An 18,442-nucleotide genomic window follows, 5' to 3' on the forward strand; every position below is an offset into this window, starting at 1 on the left:
AGTGGCTCACGTTTGTAATCTCAGCACTTTGGGAGGCTGAGGTGGGTGGATCACTTGAGCCCAGGAGTTAGAGACCAGCCTGGGCAACATGGTGAAATTCCGACTCTACAAAAAACACAAAAATTAGCCGGACATGTTGGCACGCGCCTGTAGTCTTAGCTACTGGGGAGGCTGAGGCTGGAGGATCAATTGAGCCCAGGAAGTAGAGGCTGCAGTGAGTCATGATCGCTCCACTGCTTCTCTCCAGCCTGGGTGACAGAATGAGACCCTGTCTCAAAACAAACAGACAAACAAACCCAAAGAAGTACTTTACCTATCATCAATGTTACAATAATATTTTTTAAAAAAGAAAAAAGATTGTATTTGTTTCCGCTGATGTATTTTTCTTCTGTTCCAGGATTCAGTCTGCAGTCTTCTGTTGCATTTAGTTGTTATTTCTCTTTAGTTTCCTTCAATCTGTGATAATTCCTTGGTCATTCCCTTAACAAGTTTGGCTAAATTCAGGGGAAAATGCTGTGTTGTAGTTTCTTTTTATTTTTATCAGGAGCATTTTTCAGTATTATTCCCCAAATTTAGCCAACGTTGTTTTTTATGGTAGAAAAATGTTAATTTGCACCGTTCTTATTATAATTGTACCTACTATCCATCCGTGGCAAGATAAATTAGAAACTATCTGTTCACTTTATAAAATAAGGTACTTCAGTTCTTCAGTAGTTCTTGTGACTCTCTGGTGAATTCAGTTTTATATTTTCCTTTGATTGAAGCAATTAAAAATATATTTTAAAAAATCTATTAGGAAGTAGTTTTCATTTTTAGTAGAAGAAAGCAAATACACTTTTATATGTTGGCTTTCCTGCTACAGGTGTTCCATCTACATACATAGAAAGAAAGTTCTTTCTTGCTTCTGGCATCCTTGGTCACTCAGGCTGGAGTACAGTGGTGTGATCTTGGCTCGCTGCAACTTCAGCCTCCCTGGCTCAGGTGATTCTCCCATCTCAGCCTCTGAGTAGCGGAGACTGCAGGCATGCACCACCAAGCCCGGCTAGTTTTTTGTATTTTTTACAGAGACGGGGGTCTCACCATGTTGCCCAGGCTGGTCTTGAACTCCTAGGCTCAAGCAAGGCACTAAAGTGTCTTGTACCCTGGAGGGTAGGTGGTTCTTGGTCCTTGTGCTGCCTCAAGCCCCAGCCTGATTAGCATAGAAGACTGGTTATCTTCCTAAAATGGGTTTGTACCTTCCCACCCTTTTTCATTTACCAGCAAGGAGACAGAAAAGGACTAGCTAGAGAGATCATAGAGCCAAGACCAAGTGTGCCCTCGAAGCTAATTAAAAGTTTCAAGGAGATAGCAACCCAGTGTGTTCCATGCACTGGGGAATATGGCCCTCACAGACCCTCCTCCTAATAAGGAGATCAAGACAGCAAACAAGAAAAGCAAATATTTAGTATGTCACCTGGTGATATTGATACATGGTTTGGAGAAAAGCAATGTAAAGGAGGAAGGGAATGTGATAAGGTGGTATTATACTTTACATAGGGTTTTGGGAAGGCATCACTGCTAAGGGGTATTTGAGCAGACACCTGAAGGAAAAATGACACCTGACATGTTAGTTCTGGAGAAGACTGTTTCTGGCAAAGGGAACAGCAGAGATAAAGATTCCAAACTTGTCTGGCATATCCAAGAAAGAGCAGCGAGGCCTTTGTGGCTGGAGTAGCGCCAGTGAGGGAAACAGTGGTAGGAAATGAGGTCAGAGAGGCAGTGAGAGGCCAGGAGATACAGGGCCCTGTAAGTCATTCTTAAATGGCATCTCAGCCGTTATCGAGTGAGGAGGTCTCACTTCATTGACGGGCTTTACGTGGAAGAGTAAAACAATGACTATGCTCTCGTCTTTAGGACAAGAGCCAGAACAGGGAGACAAGTTAGGCTAGTAGAATAACCCAGATGGGAGCTGATGGTGGCTTTTGACTAAGGTGATAGTGGAGGATTTGAGAAGTGGTTAGATTGCAGATATGTGTTGAAAGTAGATTCACCAGTATTTGTTGAAGGATGAGATGTGGAGCGTGAAGGAAGGAGACGAGTCTAAGCTGTTTCTCAACTTTTTAGTATTACTGATTGGGAGAATAGAGCTTCAATTTACTGATTTGTGGAAGATCGTAGAAAGAGCAATTTTGGAACAGATGGCATGGAGATCAGGGATTTGAAATGCCTATTAGATATCCAAGTAGACAGATTAAACTGTCAATTGAATATACAAGTATGGAGTTAAGGGGAGAGGCCTGTGCAGTATATTTGGGAGTTGTTAGCCTACAATGGTATTTAAAGTCATGGGTCTGGTTCAAGCTCATTCTTATTGGTTTAAAAAAAAAGAAAGAAAGAGAAAGAAAAAATATATATAAAAAGTGTTGTGGGACTGGGTGAGATCACCTGTGGAGAAGGGTGGAGCTTCCCTGGAATAGAGGACTGAGCCTTGGGGCATTACAACATTTAGAGGTTGGGAAGATAAGAAAGAACCAGCTAGTGAGGACTGAGAATAGAGCACTGGATTTAGCAACATGGAGATCTTTTGGTGTCCTTTAAAAGAATCATCTCCCTTGAATGATGTGGTGAGTTTGAAATAAAATACAACGAGAAGAATCAAAGACAGTGAATGTAGACATTTCTTTCCAGAAGTTATGCCATAAAGGCAGCAGAGAAATGGGCAGTAGCCAGAGGGAATGTGGGTACTAAGAAGGTTTGGGTTTTGTTTTGTTTTTTTCTTTTTTCGGTAAGAGATACTAAAGCATATCTATGTAATGCAACATCGTAACAGTTCCATAAAAGGGGGGAAATTGATGATGCCGGAGGGAAAGGGAGGATCTGCTGTAGCCATGTAGGCAAGATGGGATGCAGTCCTCCAGGGCACAGGTAGACAAGTTGGCCTTAGATGGAAGCATTGACAGTTGATTCTTTAGTAGTAACAGGAGAGAAGATAGAGTATACACACACAGATGCAGATGATGGATGATAAGAGCTTGTAGAAGTTATCTTTGCTTTTTTCCCCTCAGAAAAATAAGAAACAGAATGATCCCCTGATAAGGGATCAGAGAGAGAGGATACAAATGATCCCCTGAATAGGGGAACAGAGAGAGAGGATACAAATAGGGAACAAATGAGAGAGGATAAATTATGAAACTATTTTATAGAAAAATGAAGGACACATGGTTTAGGAAGTTGTAGTAGGATTGTTGGGTAGCACTGAGGGCTGCTTTCAGTGACTGATCATTAATTTGAAGTGAGACCAGTCAGCATGGTTGTGTGTTTCCCTCCAGCTTGTTCTGCTGGGCAAGTACAGGCATGGGCAGAGTTGGCAGAGAGATTTAACCAGAGTTGCAGTTTTACCAGGTGAATAGGACTGACAAAGAGCAGACCAAGAGTAGAGGGTTGGGTAGAGAGAAATCTGACAATGGACCATGGAATCTAAGGAGGACAAAGAAAACACATGAGGTGGTTGAGAAGAAATAGCAAGCTCCCAAACTGTCATTCTGTATTGAATCAAGAATTTGTTCTTGTTAGACTACTAGAGGAAATGAATGGGAAAGAGAGGAGGCCATGGTTCAGGAATGGGGTACTTGAAATTGAGATTATGGCCTGTAATCCCAGCACTTTGGGAGGCCAAAGCAGGTGGATCACCTGAGGTCAGGAATTCAAAACCACCCTGGCCACATGGAGAAACCCCCTCTCTACTAAAAATACAAGAAATTAGCCAGGCCTGGTGGCGGGCACCTGTAATCCCAGCTACTCAGGAGACTGAGGCAGGAGAATTGCTTGAACCCAGGAGGCAGATGTTGCAGTGAGCCGAGATCGAGATCGCACCATTACACTCCAGACAAAGAGCAAAATGTCTCTCAAAAAAAAAAAAAAGAAATTGAGATTATGACATGGATGCAGTTATGGTAAAGATAAGGTCAGAGTATAAACAAAAGCGTGGATGGCTGAGGTAGGGCTAAGAGTCTACCTCAGACCATGGAACAAGAGGTCAGAGATCTGAGAGGCTAGCATACTGAAAGGATCATCTAGTGGATATTGAAATCACCAGGTTTATGAAAGCATAGTGTCCTGAGGAGTAACAATGAGCCAAGACATCTTTAAACAGTGAAGGCGAATAACCGGGAGGCAAGTGTGTGGTGGTCTGTAGACAACCACAGCAAGGAGCAGTGGGTATTAGTCAGAAAACATTAGACCAAAGGCTGTTCTGGCCATGATGGAGTAATGGGAACTGAATTTACCCTTCTATCTTAATTAAAAATGAAAAATAAGGAATCAAAATATGTGGAACTAAATAAATTTCAGGAGCTGGGCATGGCACACCTTTAATCCCAGCCACTGGGGAGGCTGAGAAAGGAGGATCACTTCAGGCCAGGGGTTCAAGACCATCCTGGGCAACATCGTGAGACCCTATCTCTAAAAAATAATGATAAATAAATATTAGAACAAAACAAAATACGTAAAACAATGGTTTTCAAACATTGGTTGACAGGCAGGCCAGGACAGGGCAGTGATCCCTATGACTGCTTCAGTTTACCATCCAGAGAGAATTGCCAGGCAGGAGCACAGAAATGGGGAGCTCACTCAGAGCCCAGCAGTTTTCCTGAATTGAGGAGACGGAGGTGAGAATTTGAAGAGGCCAACATAACTAGAATTCTTAAGGTAGAAAACAATGGAGGAGGAAACTTCACAGAGAATGTCCTGGATCAGCAGGGTGTTCCTCTTGAGTCTTCAGCAGAAAACTGATCAGAGGATACATGTGAGGAAATTAGCCAAGACTGGAGGAAGAACTGCCAAAAAAGAACAGGCAGAACAGTTTCCCAGGATTACACAGGCTTGGAATAGTTCATGTTCCCAAGACCTGTAATGGAAAAATCTCTATAAACATACTACAAACGTTCAAGAAGATAGAAGAAAGAAAGCGTGAACACGTTAAAGAGAGACAAAGAGGACAGGAAAAGAACAACATTGGGCCGGGCACGGTGGCTAACGCCTGTAATCCCAGTACTTTGGGAGGCCGAGGTGGGCGGATCACGAGGTCAGGAGATCAAGACCATCCTGGCTCACACGGTGAAACCCCGTCTCTACTAAAAAATACAAAAAACTAGCCGGGTGTGGTGGCGGGTGCCTGTAGTCCCAGCTACGCAGGAGGCTGAGGTAGGAGAATGGTGTGAACCTGGGAGGCGGAGCTTACAGTGAGCCGAGATCACGCCACAGTACTCCAGCCTGGGTAACAGAGCGAGACTCCGTCGCAAAAAAAAAAAAAAAAAAAAAAAAAATTGAACTTATAGAAATGAAAAATGTGATCAATGTGGAAGGTGAAAAATATAATCGATGTCTGAGATAAAAGAAATATACTAGACAGGATATAACAGCAGACTAGACATTGCCGAAGAAAAGGTCAGTGTGACTTGAATATATAGCACTAGAAACTATCCACAATGGAACATAGAGAAATAAAGACTAAAAATGATCAAACAAAAAACATGAGTTATCAGTGAGCTGTGGGACAATTTTAAGTGGACTAATATGCATGTAATTGGAGTCTCAGAAGGAGAAGAGAGAAAAGTAAGCAGGGAGAGCATGGAGTGAGATAGAGTGATGCAAAAAAAAATGTTTGAGGAAATAATGGTCAGAACATTTTCCAAATTTAATGACATCTATAAACCCACAAATCTAAGAAATTTAAGAATCCCAGGAGATCACCCATAAGGAATCCTACACCAAGGCACATCATGTTCATACTTCTTTAAAACCAGTGATAAAGAGAAATTCTTAAAAGCATGGGGAGAAAAAAGACCAGGTAACTTGTGGGCAGAGAGAGTAGGAATGATCTGGAAGTGGCAGGGAAAGCAATGTAAGGGGTTTCTGTGGGAGTAAGAAGGTAGAGAGAATGTTTGGAGAAGAGCTTCGGGAAGGTAGTGATTCCACTGATTATGCCTGAGCACTCCAGAAGGCACAGAGGTAGGTTTCTGGGGTTGAGGAGGTAGGTGGCAGAGATGAGGTCTCATTAGGGGATGTATAAAGCCCTATCAGGATAAAGATGACCTGTGAATCTTGAATCTTTTGTGTCTCATTTAAACAGGAAAAACAGGCATGATGTCATTAGTTCTGACAATCTCCGAGGCAGATTAGGGTGACGAGGCTGTGAGGGTTATGAGCAGAGAAAAGAGGATCTGCCCCAGAGCCAGCAGAGCTCATCTTTACTTCAGTTGGTGGAAGTGTGGAGCCAGGGAAGGGGGTGGTCTTACCAGGTGAGCTCTGTGCCTGTTGCTAACTTTCCATGCTTCCACTATGGGTGTGTGGGTTGTGCGGGAGGGATTTAGTCAACTCTGCAGCCTGATTCTTTAGACATCTGCAGTGGAGGCTTCCATTCCTACACTCAATGGTCCCCAGCAAAAGGAGTTATCGCATCTGTTGAAAGGAAGCATTCTGAATGTTGGATGCCGTGTTTGAAAAGAAATATTTTTATTTTCAATAATGTTTGTTTTTCTGAAATTGTTCACAGATGGCTTTTGCACTTACATCCTATTACTGTTGTAATCACTTGGGATCTATTTATGTAGCAGTCCTATATGTCTCAGAAGCCAATGTGTTAGGCACTTCCTGCATTGCTATAAAGAAATACCTGAGGCTAGGTAATGTGTAAAGAAAAGAGGTTTCATTGGCTCATGGTTCTGTGGGTTTTATAGGAAACATGGTGCTGGCATTTGCTCATCATTCAGGGAGGCCACAGGAAACTTACAATCACGATGGAAGGTGAAGAGGTAGCAGCCATGCCACTTGGTGAAAGCAGGAGCAGGAGAGAGAAAGTGGGGGGGGGGGGTGCCACACACTTTTAAAGGGCCAGATCTCATCTCCTATGAACTCAGCAAGAGCTCAGTCATCACCAAGGGGATGGCCCAAGCCATTCACAAGGATCTGTGCCTGTGATCCCAACACCTCCCACCAGGCCCCACCTCCAACATTGGGAATTACATTTCAACATGAGACCTGAGTGAGGACAAATATCCAACTATATGAGGCTATTCTCCTGGGGTCCTCATAACTCCTCTCCCTTGATGAGTTGATATCTTTTTGATTACATGGAATTATAGAGTCATGCCTTGTCAAGATGTGAGTGACATGAAGAAAGCATTTTATTCAAGATCGTCAGCTGGGATAGATTAAACAACACTTGGCAGCAATTAAAAATATGCAAGAAAGCCACCACACTGTACTTGTGAGGTTGCTTTATTTTTCATTTTTGTATTTTTGTGGAGATGGGGTCTCACTATGTTACCCAGGCTAATCTCAAACTTCTGGCTACAAGGGATCCTCCCACCTCGGCCTCCTAAAGTGTTGGGATTATAGGCATTAACCACGGTGCCTGACCAAAGATTGCTTTAGTAAGCAGTTTTTCACAATTTCTTTACTCTTAAAAGTTTATATTAGCTGTTGTATTGTCAAATATTTGATAAAAAGCATAACTGAGTGAAGTATGGTAGCCTTTAGCAGTAACAATAGGAAGCCTGGTTATTGGACCATATGGCCATAAACAATATGCCTTACTGCTTACTTGGTGTCTGCTTACCTTAATTGCAAACAAACTCTTTAGAAAAAAATAAGTATCATGTAGAATGTAAGCCTTATGGTCCCCAACCTATAAAAATTCTATTCAGTATCTTGTAGGGTACCCAGTATATCCTTATAAGAGTAACATCTTGTGATTTTAGGATATTTATGACCATGTGTGTACTTTTTATTAGTTGTACTCTGTTTCCTGTGGCTGTAATGTGATTTTCAAAGTCTGTATTCTGTTAGTAGAAGCAGTAAATGAGCAGTATGTATGCATTACTTGTTACCAAGAAACACAGTTCCCTATGGTATTCCTTCTGGTAAATTGTATTAATCATATTCAGATTATGTAAGAATATTATAAAGTAATTCATATCACAAATTGTCCTTAACGTAGCGTGTGTGCCTGATGTGGATCTCAAGTTTATTTTCTTTGCTATGTTTGATCTGCATAATTATAGTCTTGTTGACTTTCAGTTTCCTTCAAGCAGAATAGTTCTTTGAAAACCAAACATTTAACCATGTACCCTCTGCCAAAAGAGAGAGAGCGAGCCCTGGGAAAAAAAGAAATATTACATTAATCAGTTTATGTCTGTTCTCTGTGTGAAATGGTTTCGAGGTGATGTTGGATTTGGGAAAAATTTGAGGCAATGTGGCCACCTTTGCCATAGACTTATTGTGAACCACCTATATGATGTGACTGCCACAAACAGTAAGATATGTTAATTTAGTATTAACAGAGGTGTAGTATTCCAACAGTAGGAAGAAAGAGTTCTGTTAGATTATTCTGCCATAGCTGGAATATTGTGTCTATTTCTAATTATCTTATTTTTGTATTTGTGTATTTTGCCCTCTGTGTGAACAACCACTGACACACATTTTCAAAGTAATTGTTGTGTTTGGAATACAACGGGAAAAAACTATCTGATCCACATTGTCTTCTAAAGTCCTAAGCCGTGATTTTTTAACATTATTAAGCATTATTTTATAATGAAAACCATCAGATAAATCAAGAAAAAATAAAGACTGTGATTATATTGATAATCAGAGTTCTAAAGGACCACTTCCTATGACCCTTTAACAAGCATTAGCTTGTTCTGATTATAAAATATGTAGTTCCCTAGTTGTCATTTTTGGGAAATCTTAAAGCAATGATCTATCACCTTAAAATACTTTTTAGGGATAGTTAAGAGTTTTTTTTATTAGCAGCTTACATTTGAAAATTGAAATTTTTCTATTAGAGATGTAAAACTAAAATATCTAGTCTTTTAAAATTATTTGCCATATTTTTAAGTATTATATCTGAATGGGACATTTTAGACATTCCTCTTGAAAAATTAAACTTAATAGAACTTCTTCCTCCGTCTTTGATATGAACATTCCTGTTTTCCATTAAAGTTAGAATCATCTCATTTTCTTTTTTCTTTTTTTTTGGAGACAGAGTCTGACTGTGTCGCCCAGGTTGGAGTGAAGTGGTGCGATCTCAGCTCACTGTAGCCTCTGCCTCCCAGGTTCAAGCAATTCTCATGCCTCAGTCTCCCAAGTAGCTGGGATTACAAGTGTGTGCCACCACAAACAGCTAATTTTTTAAATTTTTGGTAGAGACAGTTTTACCATGCTACCCAGGCTGGCCTCAAACTCCTGAGCTCAGGTGATTTGCCCACCTGGGCCTTCCAAAGTGCAAGGAGGATTGCAGGCATGAGCTACCATGCCCAGCCCATCATTTCATTTTCAGCATGTACAGTTCATCGTCTTTTTTTTTCCCCATTTTTAAAGTTATACAGAAAAGCCATAATATTAGCATATAATGTCAGTATGATTGACTAAAAGTAATCTTTATTTTTAACAGTGGACTTAGGAGAAAATCAAGGTAATTTCAATGTTTTTTTTTTTTTTCGTTTTAGGTCTCCGGATAACTGTGCTCCTGACATCCTTCCTTATGGTTTTGGGAACTGGTCTAAGATGCATACCTATATCAGACTTAATGCTTAAAAGAAGGTAAATCCTGTCAATATAACATTTCTCCCTCATTTTTCATTTTATTTTGTGTATAAATTTTTAAGAAGATCAGTAAAGGGTCATATTTATAGAAGCGTTTATTTTTTTACCCTATATAATGATTAATTTAATTGACATTTATTGTCATATGGAAGACGCTATACTGGTTGTTGTGGAAATAAGGGTAAGTTAATCTTCATATTATTCAGGAACAATAATCATGAGAAAATAATAGTATAACATACCATTTGTAAATATAATAGTATAACGTACTATTTATATAATAGTGTAGTTAATGCTACAGAAGAAATACAAAATTGCCCCAAGAGACTAGTGGAAGTTTTGGCTGCAGGTATCAAAAAGAGGAGTCCATAAAGGTGGTGGTAATTAAACTAGGCATTGAATGATGAGTAGAATGTTGGTAACTATAGTCGGGGGAAGGGTATTCCAGGATGGGGGACTAGCAAGAGTGAAGCCATGGAGGCAGGTAAGCATAGGTCTTCTCTGGGGTGGATAGGTAGTCTTATTTGTATATAGCAGCCTTTCTGCAACTGGGACCATGGATTTATTCTTAGAGAGTGTAAGGTATACAAAGGTTTTAAATTTTGTTTTTATATTGGTTATAATACAATATTATTTTACCAGTAATAATCTGCAATAAAAAGATGTTTTTGTTGACCAGGATGCCAATTTCTTAAATTAGTGTTTCCCAGACTGGGGTCCTTGAATGTGACCTTGAGAGTCATTGAGAAATTTTTTCCCTTTCAGAAGGACCCGTAAATTACTCAAGTTCGAGAGATACTGGTCTACAGATTAAGGTGTAAAAATGAGATATAAAGAGATGAGGTTAGAAGGTGATATTTTGATTCTAAAGAGTCTTGATGCCATCCTATGTTATTAACAGTGCACTTTACTCACTGGATAGTGGGAAGACCCTTAGGCTCTTAATCAGAGGAGCGCTAGTTTCAGATCTGTGTTATATTCACTATGGATTGAGACATGTTGGATTGATTATAAGGGGTAGAGATTGCTGGCAGAAGACCTGGAATGATACAGTGGGACCCCAAGCTGGAGTCATTCTTTTGTTGGTTCATTTATTAGGTCATTCATTCATTCAACAGAATTCACTGAGCTTCTACTGTGTGCCAACCTCTCTTGTGGTCATTGGGAATATGATAGAAGACAAAGCGGATAAAAATTACTATGTAATGTAGTAAATTACATAGTACGTTACATAGTACGTAGTACATTTACATAGTACATAGTAATTTACTATGTAATGTACATTACATTACATACTGTGTATGTGATGTAGTTTCATTCCACTCAGGGAAACCAGCAATAAACTAGATAAATAAGTAAAATATATAGTATGTGCCAGGGAGGGTAAAATAGGAAAGAAGAATATGAAAAGGCAAAGAAAGGATGGTGAGATTTCAGAAAGAAAAACCTAACTGGGAAGATCACCTTTTGGGATAAAAACCTGACAGAAGTAATAGATGATGCAGTATCTAGGAAGCAAGTGTTATATGCAGAGAGAACCGCAAGAATTCAGGGCAGAAGAGGGACAGGGATGCCTGGCAGGGAGGCTGGTGTGGCATGGGAAGGGCAGGTAGCAAATGAGGTCAGAGCAGTTATGGGGTGGTAGTGGGAGTGTGGGACCAGATTCTTTAAGACCACGTCATCTCCTCAGCTTTTTCTGAGCTAGGAAACCTTTGGAGGTTTTGAGCTGAGAGTGCCATGGTGTTCGGCTTCTCCACTGAGAATGGACTGAAGCTTGAGGTCATGGGCATAAGTAAGGAAAGTTGGAAAACGAGTACAATAAACCAGGTGAGAGATGATGGTGGCTTGGACCATAGTAGTGGTAGTGGGAGTGGTGAGAAGTGATCAAATTCTGATCATCTTGAATATTCAAAATATAATTATATTCTGGTCCATTTGCTGATGGACCAGATATGGGGAGTAAGAGAAAGGAGTCCAGAATGATTCCATGCTGTGGGAAGCTGGGGTAATAGAAAGGGTGGCACAGACCTGAGGGAAAATGTGAGAAAAAGAGATGGGAGTTGATATGCTGGAAGTTTCACTGGAGGGACTCTGAAATTGGCGATTCCATTAACAGATGGGGAACGTAGAAGTGGGGGAGAGTGGATTTCAGGGACAAGATGTTGACTTTCTTTTGGAACAGAATTTTTCAGTTTCAAAATAAATGTTCAGTTTTGAATTTTCAAAATGTGTTCTCTTTCTAGAAAATTTAGGGTACAAGGGTTCATATTTTAAAAGGGAGATAGTACAGTCATCTAGGTTTCTATGGAAAGCTAGTCATAATTTTCCATCCTTCTGAGTTAGATTTTAACACAAGTCTCATTATTGTATTTGAGATGCTCTTAATTTTTCAAACACGCAGAGGTGTATTTTTTCAAGCATCCACAGATTTTAAGTACAAATTTTCATGTAAGCTTAAATTCAACACCGCTTTCTTTTAAAATGCCTATTAAGGCCAGGTGCAGTGACCCACACCTGTAATCCCAGCACTTTCGAGAGGCTGAGGCAGGTGGATCTCTTGTGCCCAGAGTTTGAGAGCAGCCTGGGCAACATAGCAAGACCTCATCTCAAAAAAAAGTGCCCATTATTATTTTTGCTAGCTTTTCTTCTGTTTTGGGCCATGCATACTATTACTTGTCTCCAGTCTCATATCCCTTTATATCCTTTCCAGATATAAAATTCTGGGAATAATAGAGTTGACTGTCCATCTTGTTGGAGAAGGTGGTATGAAAAAGAAACAATTCATAAAGAAATGTAAGCAAATGTAGAACAGGTAAGAAGTAGAAATAAAAAGTTCAGAGATTGAGTCTTTCATAAAAAGAGTGTATAAATTGATTTTTCAATCTTAGGCATTCATCTATGAAGACTACAGGAGTATTAACCCCTTGAAATAAGACTTCATTTTGTAGTCTTTAAGCATTTCTTTTAAGCAGTATTATTAACAATGCATGATGCAGCTGTTAAAATGAAAATGCTACACTTGGAACATGTGTTTTCAACAAATCGAGTCTGTAACCATCACTTTTAAGCTTCAGTCTCCGCCAGTGTTGAAACAAGCATTTAGAAGTCTGTGTTTTTGTGGCCTTGTTTCATTCAGAACTTTTTGAGCTTCTGACCCAGCCTTTTGGAATGGCTCCCCTGCACCCTTGACTTCCTGTATCTTAGCTCCCTTAAGTATCAAGACATGAGAATAGCAGCATTCTGACAAGCTCTTCCTAATGGTGTTCTACTTATATATAGTATCAGTATTTCTTTTATTTGCATAGTACCGATGAAAATTCAGGAAAAACATTATTTTGCCACGTTTCTCTTAGGTAAATAAGGAACTTGGAATAACAAATTATAAAGCATTTTTTCTTCTATGATCTGGAGCCAAATAATACCCCCAAAAATTGTAAATGCCATCACTCTATTGCAATGAGTGCTTACTCTATGGTGTGAAGTATTATATTGCTTTCCCAGTAAACAACTTAAGGACTTCTAGAGGGTGAACTTATAATAAATTATATCTACTCTTAATCATAGGTATATCCAGTGATTCCCATAACATATGCCATATATATTTTTAAATTTTATTTAGTTCCGGGTTGCATGTGCAGGATGTGCAGGTTTATTACACAGGTAAACATGTGCCAATACACACCACATTATCTTTCAATTCGGTGTAATTTTCATTAATATTAACAATAATGTTTACCAGCATGTATTAAATAGTTTGGTTCTAGTAAACATAGATTTTCTAGAAATACACTCCACTATGAAATTCTTTTTTTTTTTTTTTGAGACGGAGTCTTGCTCTGTCGCCCAGACTAGAGTGCAGTGGTGCGATCTCGGCTCACTGCAACCTCCAAGATTCAAGCACTTCTCCTGCCTCAGCTTCCTGAGTAGCTGGGACTACAGGCGCCCACCACCACGCCTGCTAATGTTTTTGTATTATTAGTGGAGACGGGGTTTCACTGTGTTAGCCAGGATGGCCTCGATCTCCTGACTTCGTGATCCACCTGATTGGCCTCCCAAAGTGCTGGGATTACAGACGTGATTTCCATCTGACAGGATTATGTTTAAAATGACCCTAACAGAAAAGGTGAATTGTTTCGTGAATGATTTTGTGACAGCTGCTTAGCTATATGAATAAATAGGAAAAAGAACCTAGATCCCTGCCCAACCACTTAGTAAATCCCAGTTGGATCAAAGACTTACATGTAAATAATCATAAAAGTATTAGAGCATGACTGTTTTATAGAATCTGAGGGTAGAGAGGGCCTTCCAATTAAGACACAAATCCCAGAAGCCATAAAAGAAAGCCTTGATACATTTGACTATGTAAAAATTTAGATTATCTTTATGATTGAATATACTGCAAAACAAAGTCAAAAGGTAAGTTAACTGGGAAATATTTGCAACAATAAGACAAATGAGTAATCCCTTAGTTCTTTGAAATCAATAAGAAAAATAGCAACTCGAGGAAAATAGGTAATGGATATGAGCAAGCAATTACAGAAGTTGAAATATAAATGGCATGAACTCAAGAGAAGTTCAAGAGAGTTCTTTCTTGAGAACTTGAGAGAACTCAGGAGAATATTCAACTTTCATTGTAATTAAATACATGAAAATTAAAATAGCAGACAAATGTCTATTTACTGGCAAAGATGAAAAAAATTCATAATGTGCTATGCCTGAGATGTGGGGAAAAACAGACACTGCTGATGTGTGAGCAGTTTGGGACATCATTCTATTTGGAGGGCACTTTGGCAGTATTTACCAGATTCAAATAAACATGTCCTTTAACCTACACCTATATTTGCACTTATGGAAAATTAGCCCACATATAAAGCTCTATGAATTTGCAAGAATTACCATGTTTGTGCAGCTTTGCTTGTAATAGCAGAAGGCTGGCTGTAACTCAGATGCCTTCAGCAAAGGACTGATTATGATGCAGTATATCATGGAATCATATTGCACTGTGAAAAGGAAGTAAAAGTCTTATAAGTGCTAATATGAAAATATCTCCAAAATATATTGTTAAGTTAAAAGGCAAACCTTAGAATATTATGTTTAGCATGTTCTTACTTAGAAAAAAATGGGAAGAGTATCACTGGTTTTTTTCTGGGGAGAGCATCTGAGGAATAGAAGTCTGAGGTGGAAAGGACATTTACTTTTCATTTTTTACTACTTTTGGGAATATTTTTACCATGTGCATATATTACCTTTTTTTTTTTTTTTTTTTTTTTTGGAGACACTGTTGCCCAGGCTGGAGTGTGGTGGTATGATCATAGCTTATTGCAGCCTCAAACTCCTAGGCTCAAGGGATCCTCCTGCCTCAGCCTCCCACATAGCTGGTAGTACAGGTATGTGCCATCACGCCTGGCTGATTTTTAAATTTTTTATAGAGACAAAGTCCCACTATTTTGCCCAGGTTGGTCTCAAACTGTGGGCTCAAGTGATCCTCCCAACTCAGCCTCCCAAAGTGCTGGGACTACAGGTGTGAGCCACCGTACCCATCCTATATTACCTTTTTAACTGAAAGCACTAGCTAAGTAAAACTAAAATCACTACCTCAGAGCTTTAATAATGAGAAAAATAAAGAGAAGGAAGGGTTGTATATAAATTTCCCCAGCATAGAAATGTGAATCTTTTGATGTAAAAAGGAGCAATTGGTAGATTTAACAACTAAGACTCTTCTCAGTAAAATACAGAAGATTCAGATTCCCCTATATCAATGTCTTCTAAAATATAATTCACAGACTACCTGCTTATTAAAATACAGATCCCTGGGCCCCAACCCAGTCCCACTGAGTAAGGCTTTTGAGTGAACCCTGAGAATGAGCAGTTTTAACAAGTTCTTTTAATTAGTCTTATGCTCATTTAAATTTGACAACTACTTTCCTAGTTCCCTAGTCTTATACTCATTTAAATTTGAGAACTACCTCCCATCTTCACTTTAAATAATAATTGATTAAACAAATAGCTTTGTGCTTGTCCATCCTAAAATATAATCACACAATACATTTAATGTCTTATTGTAAAGCAGATTAAGGATTAGCCTCTAATGAGTCTATTTGCCTTAATTTGACTCTTAAAACTGCAGGCAACTCAAGGCAAGTAAAACTCATGACTGTATTTCTGCATAGTGGTCAGATGGACTTCAGATAAGAAAGATTGATAAGAAAAGATGATCAGTCATGATAAGCACTTAGCAGGGAAAAAAGGGGAGTAAAAAGGTTTATAAAGGCAGGGCGTGGTGGCTCATGCCTGTAATCCCAGTACTTTGAGAGGTTGAGGCAGGCTTATCACCTGAGGTCAGGAGTTTGAGACCAGCCTGGCCAACATAGTGAAACCCAGTCTTTACTAAAAATACAAAAATTACCCAGGCATGGTGCATGCCTATAATCCCAGCTACTCAGGAGGCTGAGGCATGAGAATCACTTGAACCTGGGAGGTGGAGGTTACAGTGAGCCGAGATTACACCACTGTACTCTAGCCTGGGCCACAGAGCAAGACCCTGTCTCAAAAACAAAAACAAACAAACAAACACACAAATCACAAAGGGAAAGGGTTTTTGGGTTAGAGTTAGGCTAACATTTTAACAACATATTGCAGCTTTATGCTTCAAAACAGATTATAAAATTAAAATGCAAACTAGGAGAAATGGTGTTGCAAATATAATAGATAACTTATAAGTAACAGCATTTTTGAAAATTGAATAGAAAAATGGACATGGTAGACATGGCTAACAATTGTTGATTCTCAGATTTCATCGTTTAAATTTATAATTTAACAGTCAACATTTATTGGCAATATATGTTAGTATCAGTACAGACTGAGCTGTATAACAAAGAAACCAAATATATTGAGGCTCAATAAGGTAGTAGTTCATTTTTCTCTCAAGAAACAATCTAAAACAAGCTTGCCTAATCCACGGTATGCATGCTGCTCAGGATGGCTTTGAATGTGGCCCAAAACAAATTTGTAAACTTTCTTAAAACATTACGAGTTTTTTTGTGTGATTTTTTTTTTCTTTTAGCTCATCAGCTGTCATTAGTGTTAGTATATTTTACGTGTGGCCCAAGACAGTTGTTCTTCTTCCAGCGTGGCCCAGGGAATCTGAAAGATTGGACACCCTTGGTCCGAACGATAGTGGACTATTCAAGGGAAGTAGGCAGCTTTGTTCTGCAAGGTCTTCCAGGACCTAAGTCGCTTCTCTGTTGTTGCTCCAGCATCTCCTAGGGTGATATTATTGTCTGTATCTGGCTGTCGTTCCAGCCCACAGGAGGGGAAGTGGGATATCCAAGGCAGGTGACCGCATCATCTTCTTCTTCTTTTTTTTTTTTTTTTTTTTTTTTTTTTTTTTTGAGACAGTCTCACTCTGTCACCCAGGCTGGAGTGCAGCAGCATGATCTTGGCTCACTGCAACTTCCACCTCCCGGGTTCAAGCAATTCTCCTGCCTCAGCCTCCTGAGTAACTAGGATTACAGGCACCTGCCACTATGCCCTGCTAATTTTTGTATTTTTAGTAGAGATGGCATTGCATTATGTTGGCCAGACTTGTCTCGAACTCCTGGCCTCAAGTAATCTGCCTGCCTCAGCCTCTCAAAGTACTGGGATTACAGATGTGGGCCCCCACGCCCGGCCTGTTTTTGTCATTTCTAGCCATATCTCATCAGTTGCAGACTTAAAACTTGGTCACATGGATCTAGAAGAGAGATTGGAAAAGCAGCTCAGCGGCAGTGTATGTAGTTAAACTCAAGGATGCCATACCAAAACAAAGAAAGGGAGAATAAATAGGCGGAAACAGTTAGGAGTCTCTGCTGTCAGATGCCTCCATGTGTCCATGCACTCCCCTCTTCCCATGCAGAGAACACATTCATCCTTCCTCAATGGAGAAGACTCGAAGTCCTGTCCAATTAGTGTATCCAGCTCAGAATCCAGAATCTCTGGGCTCTATCAGATCTTTGTGGCTCTCTGAGAGTAATTTCTTTGATTATTGTTTGTGGCTTTTGGCTTTGTCCTCTGGAAGGCTCTTTTTTGTCCATTATCCCCAGTGACCACATCTGAAGTGGTTGTTGGACATTTCACCTTCTGCTTGATGCTGATTTGGGAACCTGAAGATTACTTTAGGGATCAAGCAGTCTTAAACCTTGGTAGAAGTGTTTTGTAGTATCTTGGCAATATGCTTCCCTCATATGCTTAGTAGTCTTTTGGTCTATTTATATCAGGTAGGTTCCATGGAACTGTAGCCATGCCAAAATATTTCTCCTTCTGCTAATGGTTCTTACACCTGTTGAATCTCCTCTTTCCTTTACCAGCTTGGGTACCCATCGCAGATTTTCTCAATTTAGTGGTAGCCTTACCTTGATGCCATCTGAAAAAAGTAGGCCTGGGAAGAAAAATAACACCCTTAACCTAATTTTTGCTGCTAGACTGGCTCCAAAGCACATTTTATTTCCTGCCGTTTGGATTCAGAAGCAACCTGAGGCTTCAAATTTCTGGATTCTCATTAAATTTATATTGCAGGCCTCGGGCAGAGAAACTGTCTTAGCAGAGCTCTTGTCCATTCCATCTCTGCTTGCAAACCAGCTAATTCTTTATATCTCTCTTGTGCCATCCTCAACTCAGTAAGGGGCAGGAAACACAGAGTAATGTTCTGATTTTTTTCCAGCCAATCCCAGGTCATCACAAGCAGTGGTATTGCTGCTGCCACAGGTCACCTGCCTACAGCCTGACCACTAAGTCAGTGCCAACATCTTGTGCCTTTGTGAATGCAGCACCCCAATTCTTGAGCTAATTTCTCAATTGGAGGACAAGTTAAGTTGCTGTAATG

General features: G+C 39.7%; 1 protein-coding gene across 2 annotated transcripts in view; it reads left to right on the forward strand.

Moving 5' to 3' along the window:
• The window catches only part of SLC49A4 (solute carrier family 49 member 4), an 85,629-nt gene that overhangs the window by 3,030 nt on the left and 64,157 nt on the right, over positions 1-18,442 (forward strand). For both annotated transcript variants that reach the window (XM_030942041.1, XM_010370780.2), the window contains exon 2: positions 9,486-9,579. In XM_030942041.1, the coding sequence (XP_030797901.1) occupies positions 9,486-9,579 (94 nt within the window). The remainder of the gene's footprint in view (positions 1-9,485; positions 9,580-18,442) is intronic.

This window comes from Rhinopithecus roxellana, chromosome 1 (assembly GCF_007565055.1).
Source record: "Rhinopithecus roxellana isolate Shanxi Qingling chromosome 1, ASM756505v1, whole genome shotgun sequence".
NCBI classification, from domain to species: Eukaryota; Metazoa; Chordata; class Mammalia; order Primates; family Cercopithecidae; genus Rhinopithecus; species Rhinopithecus roxellana.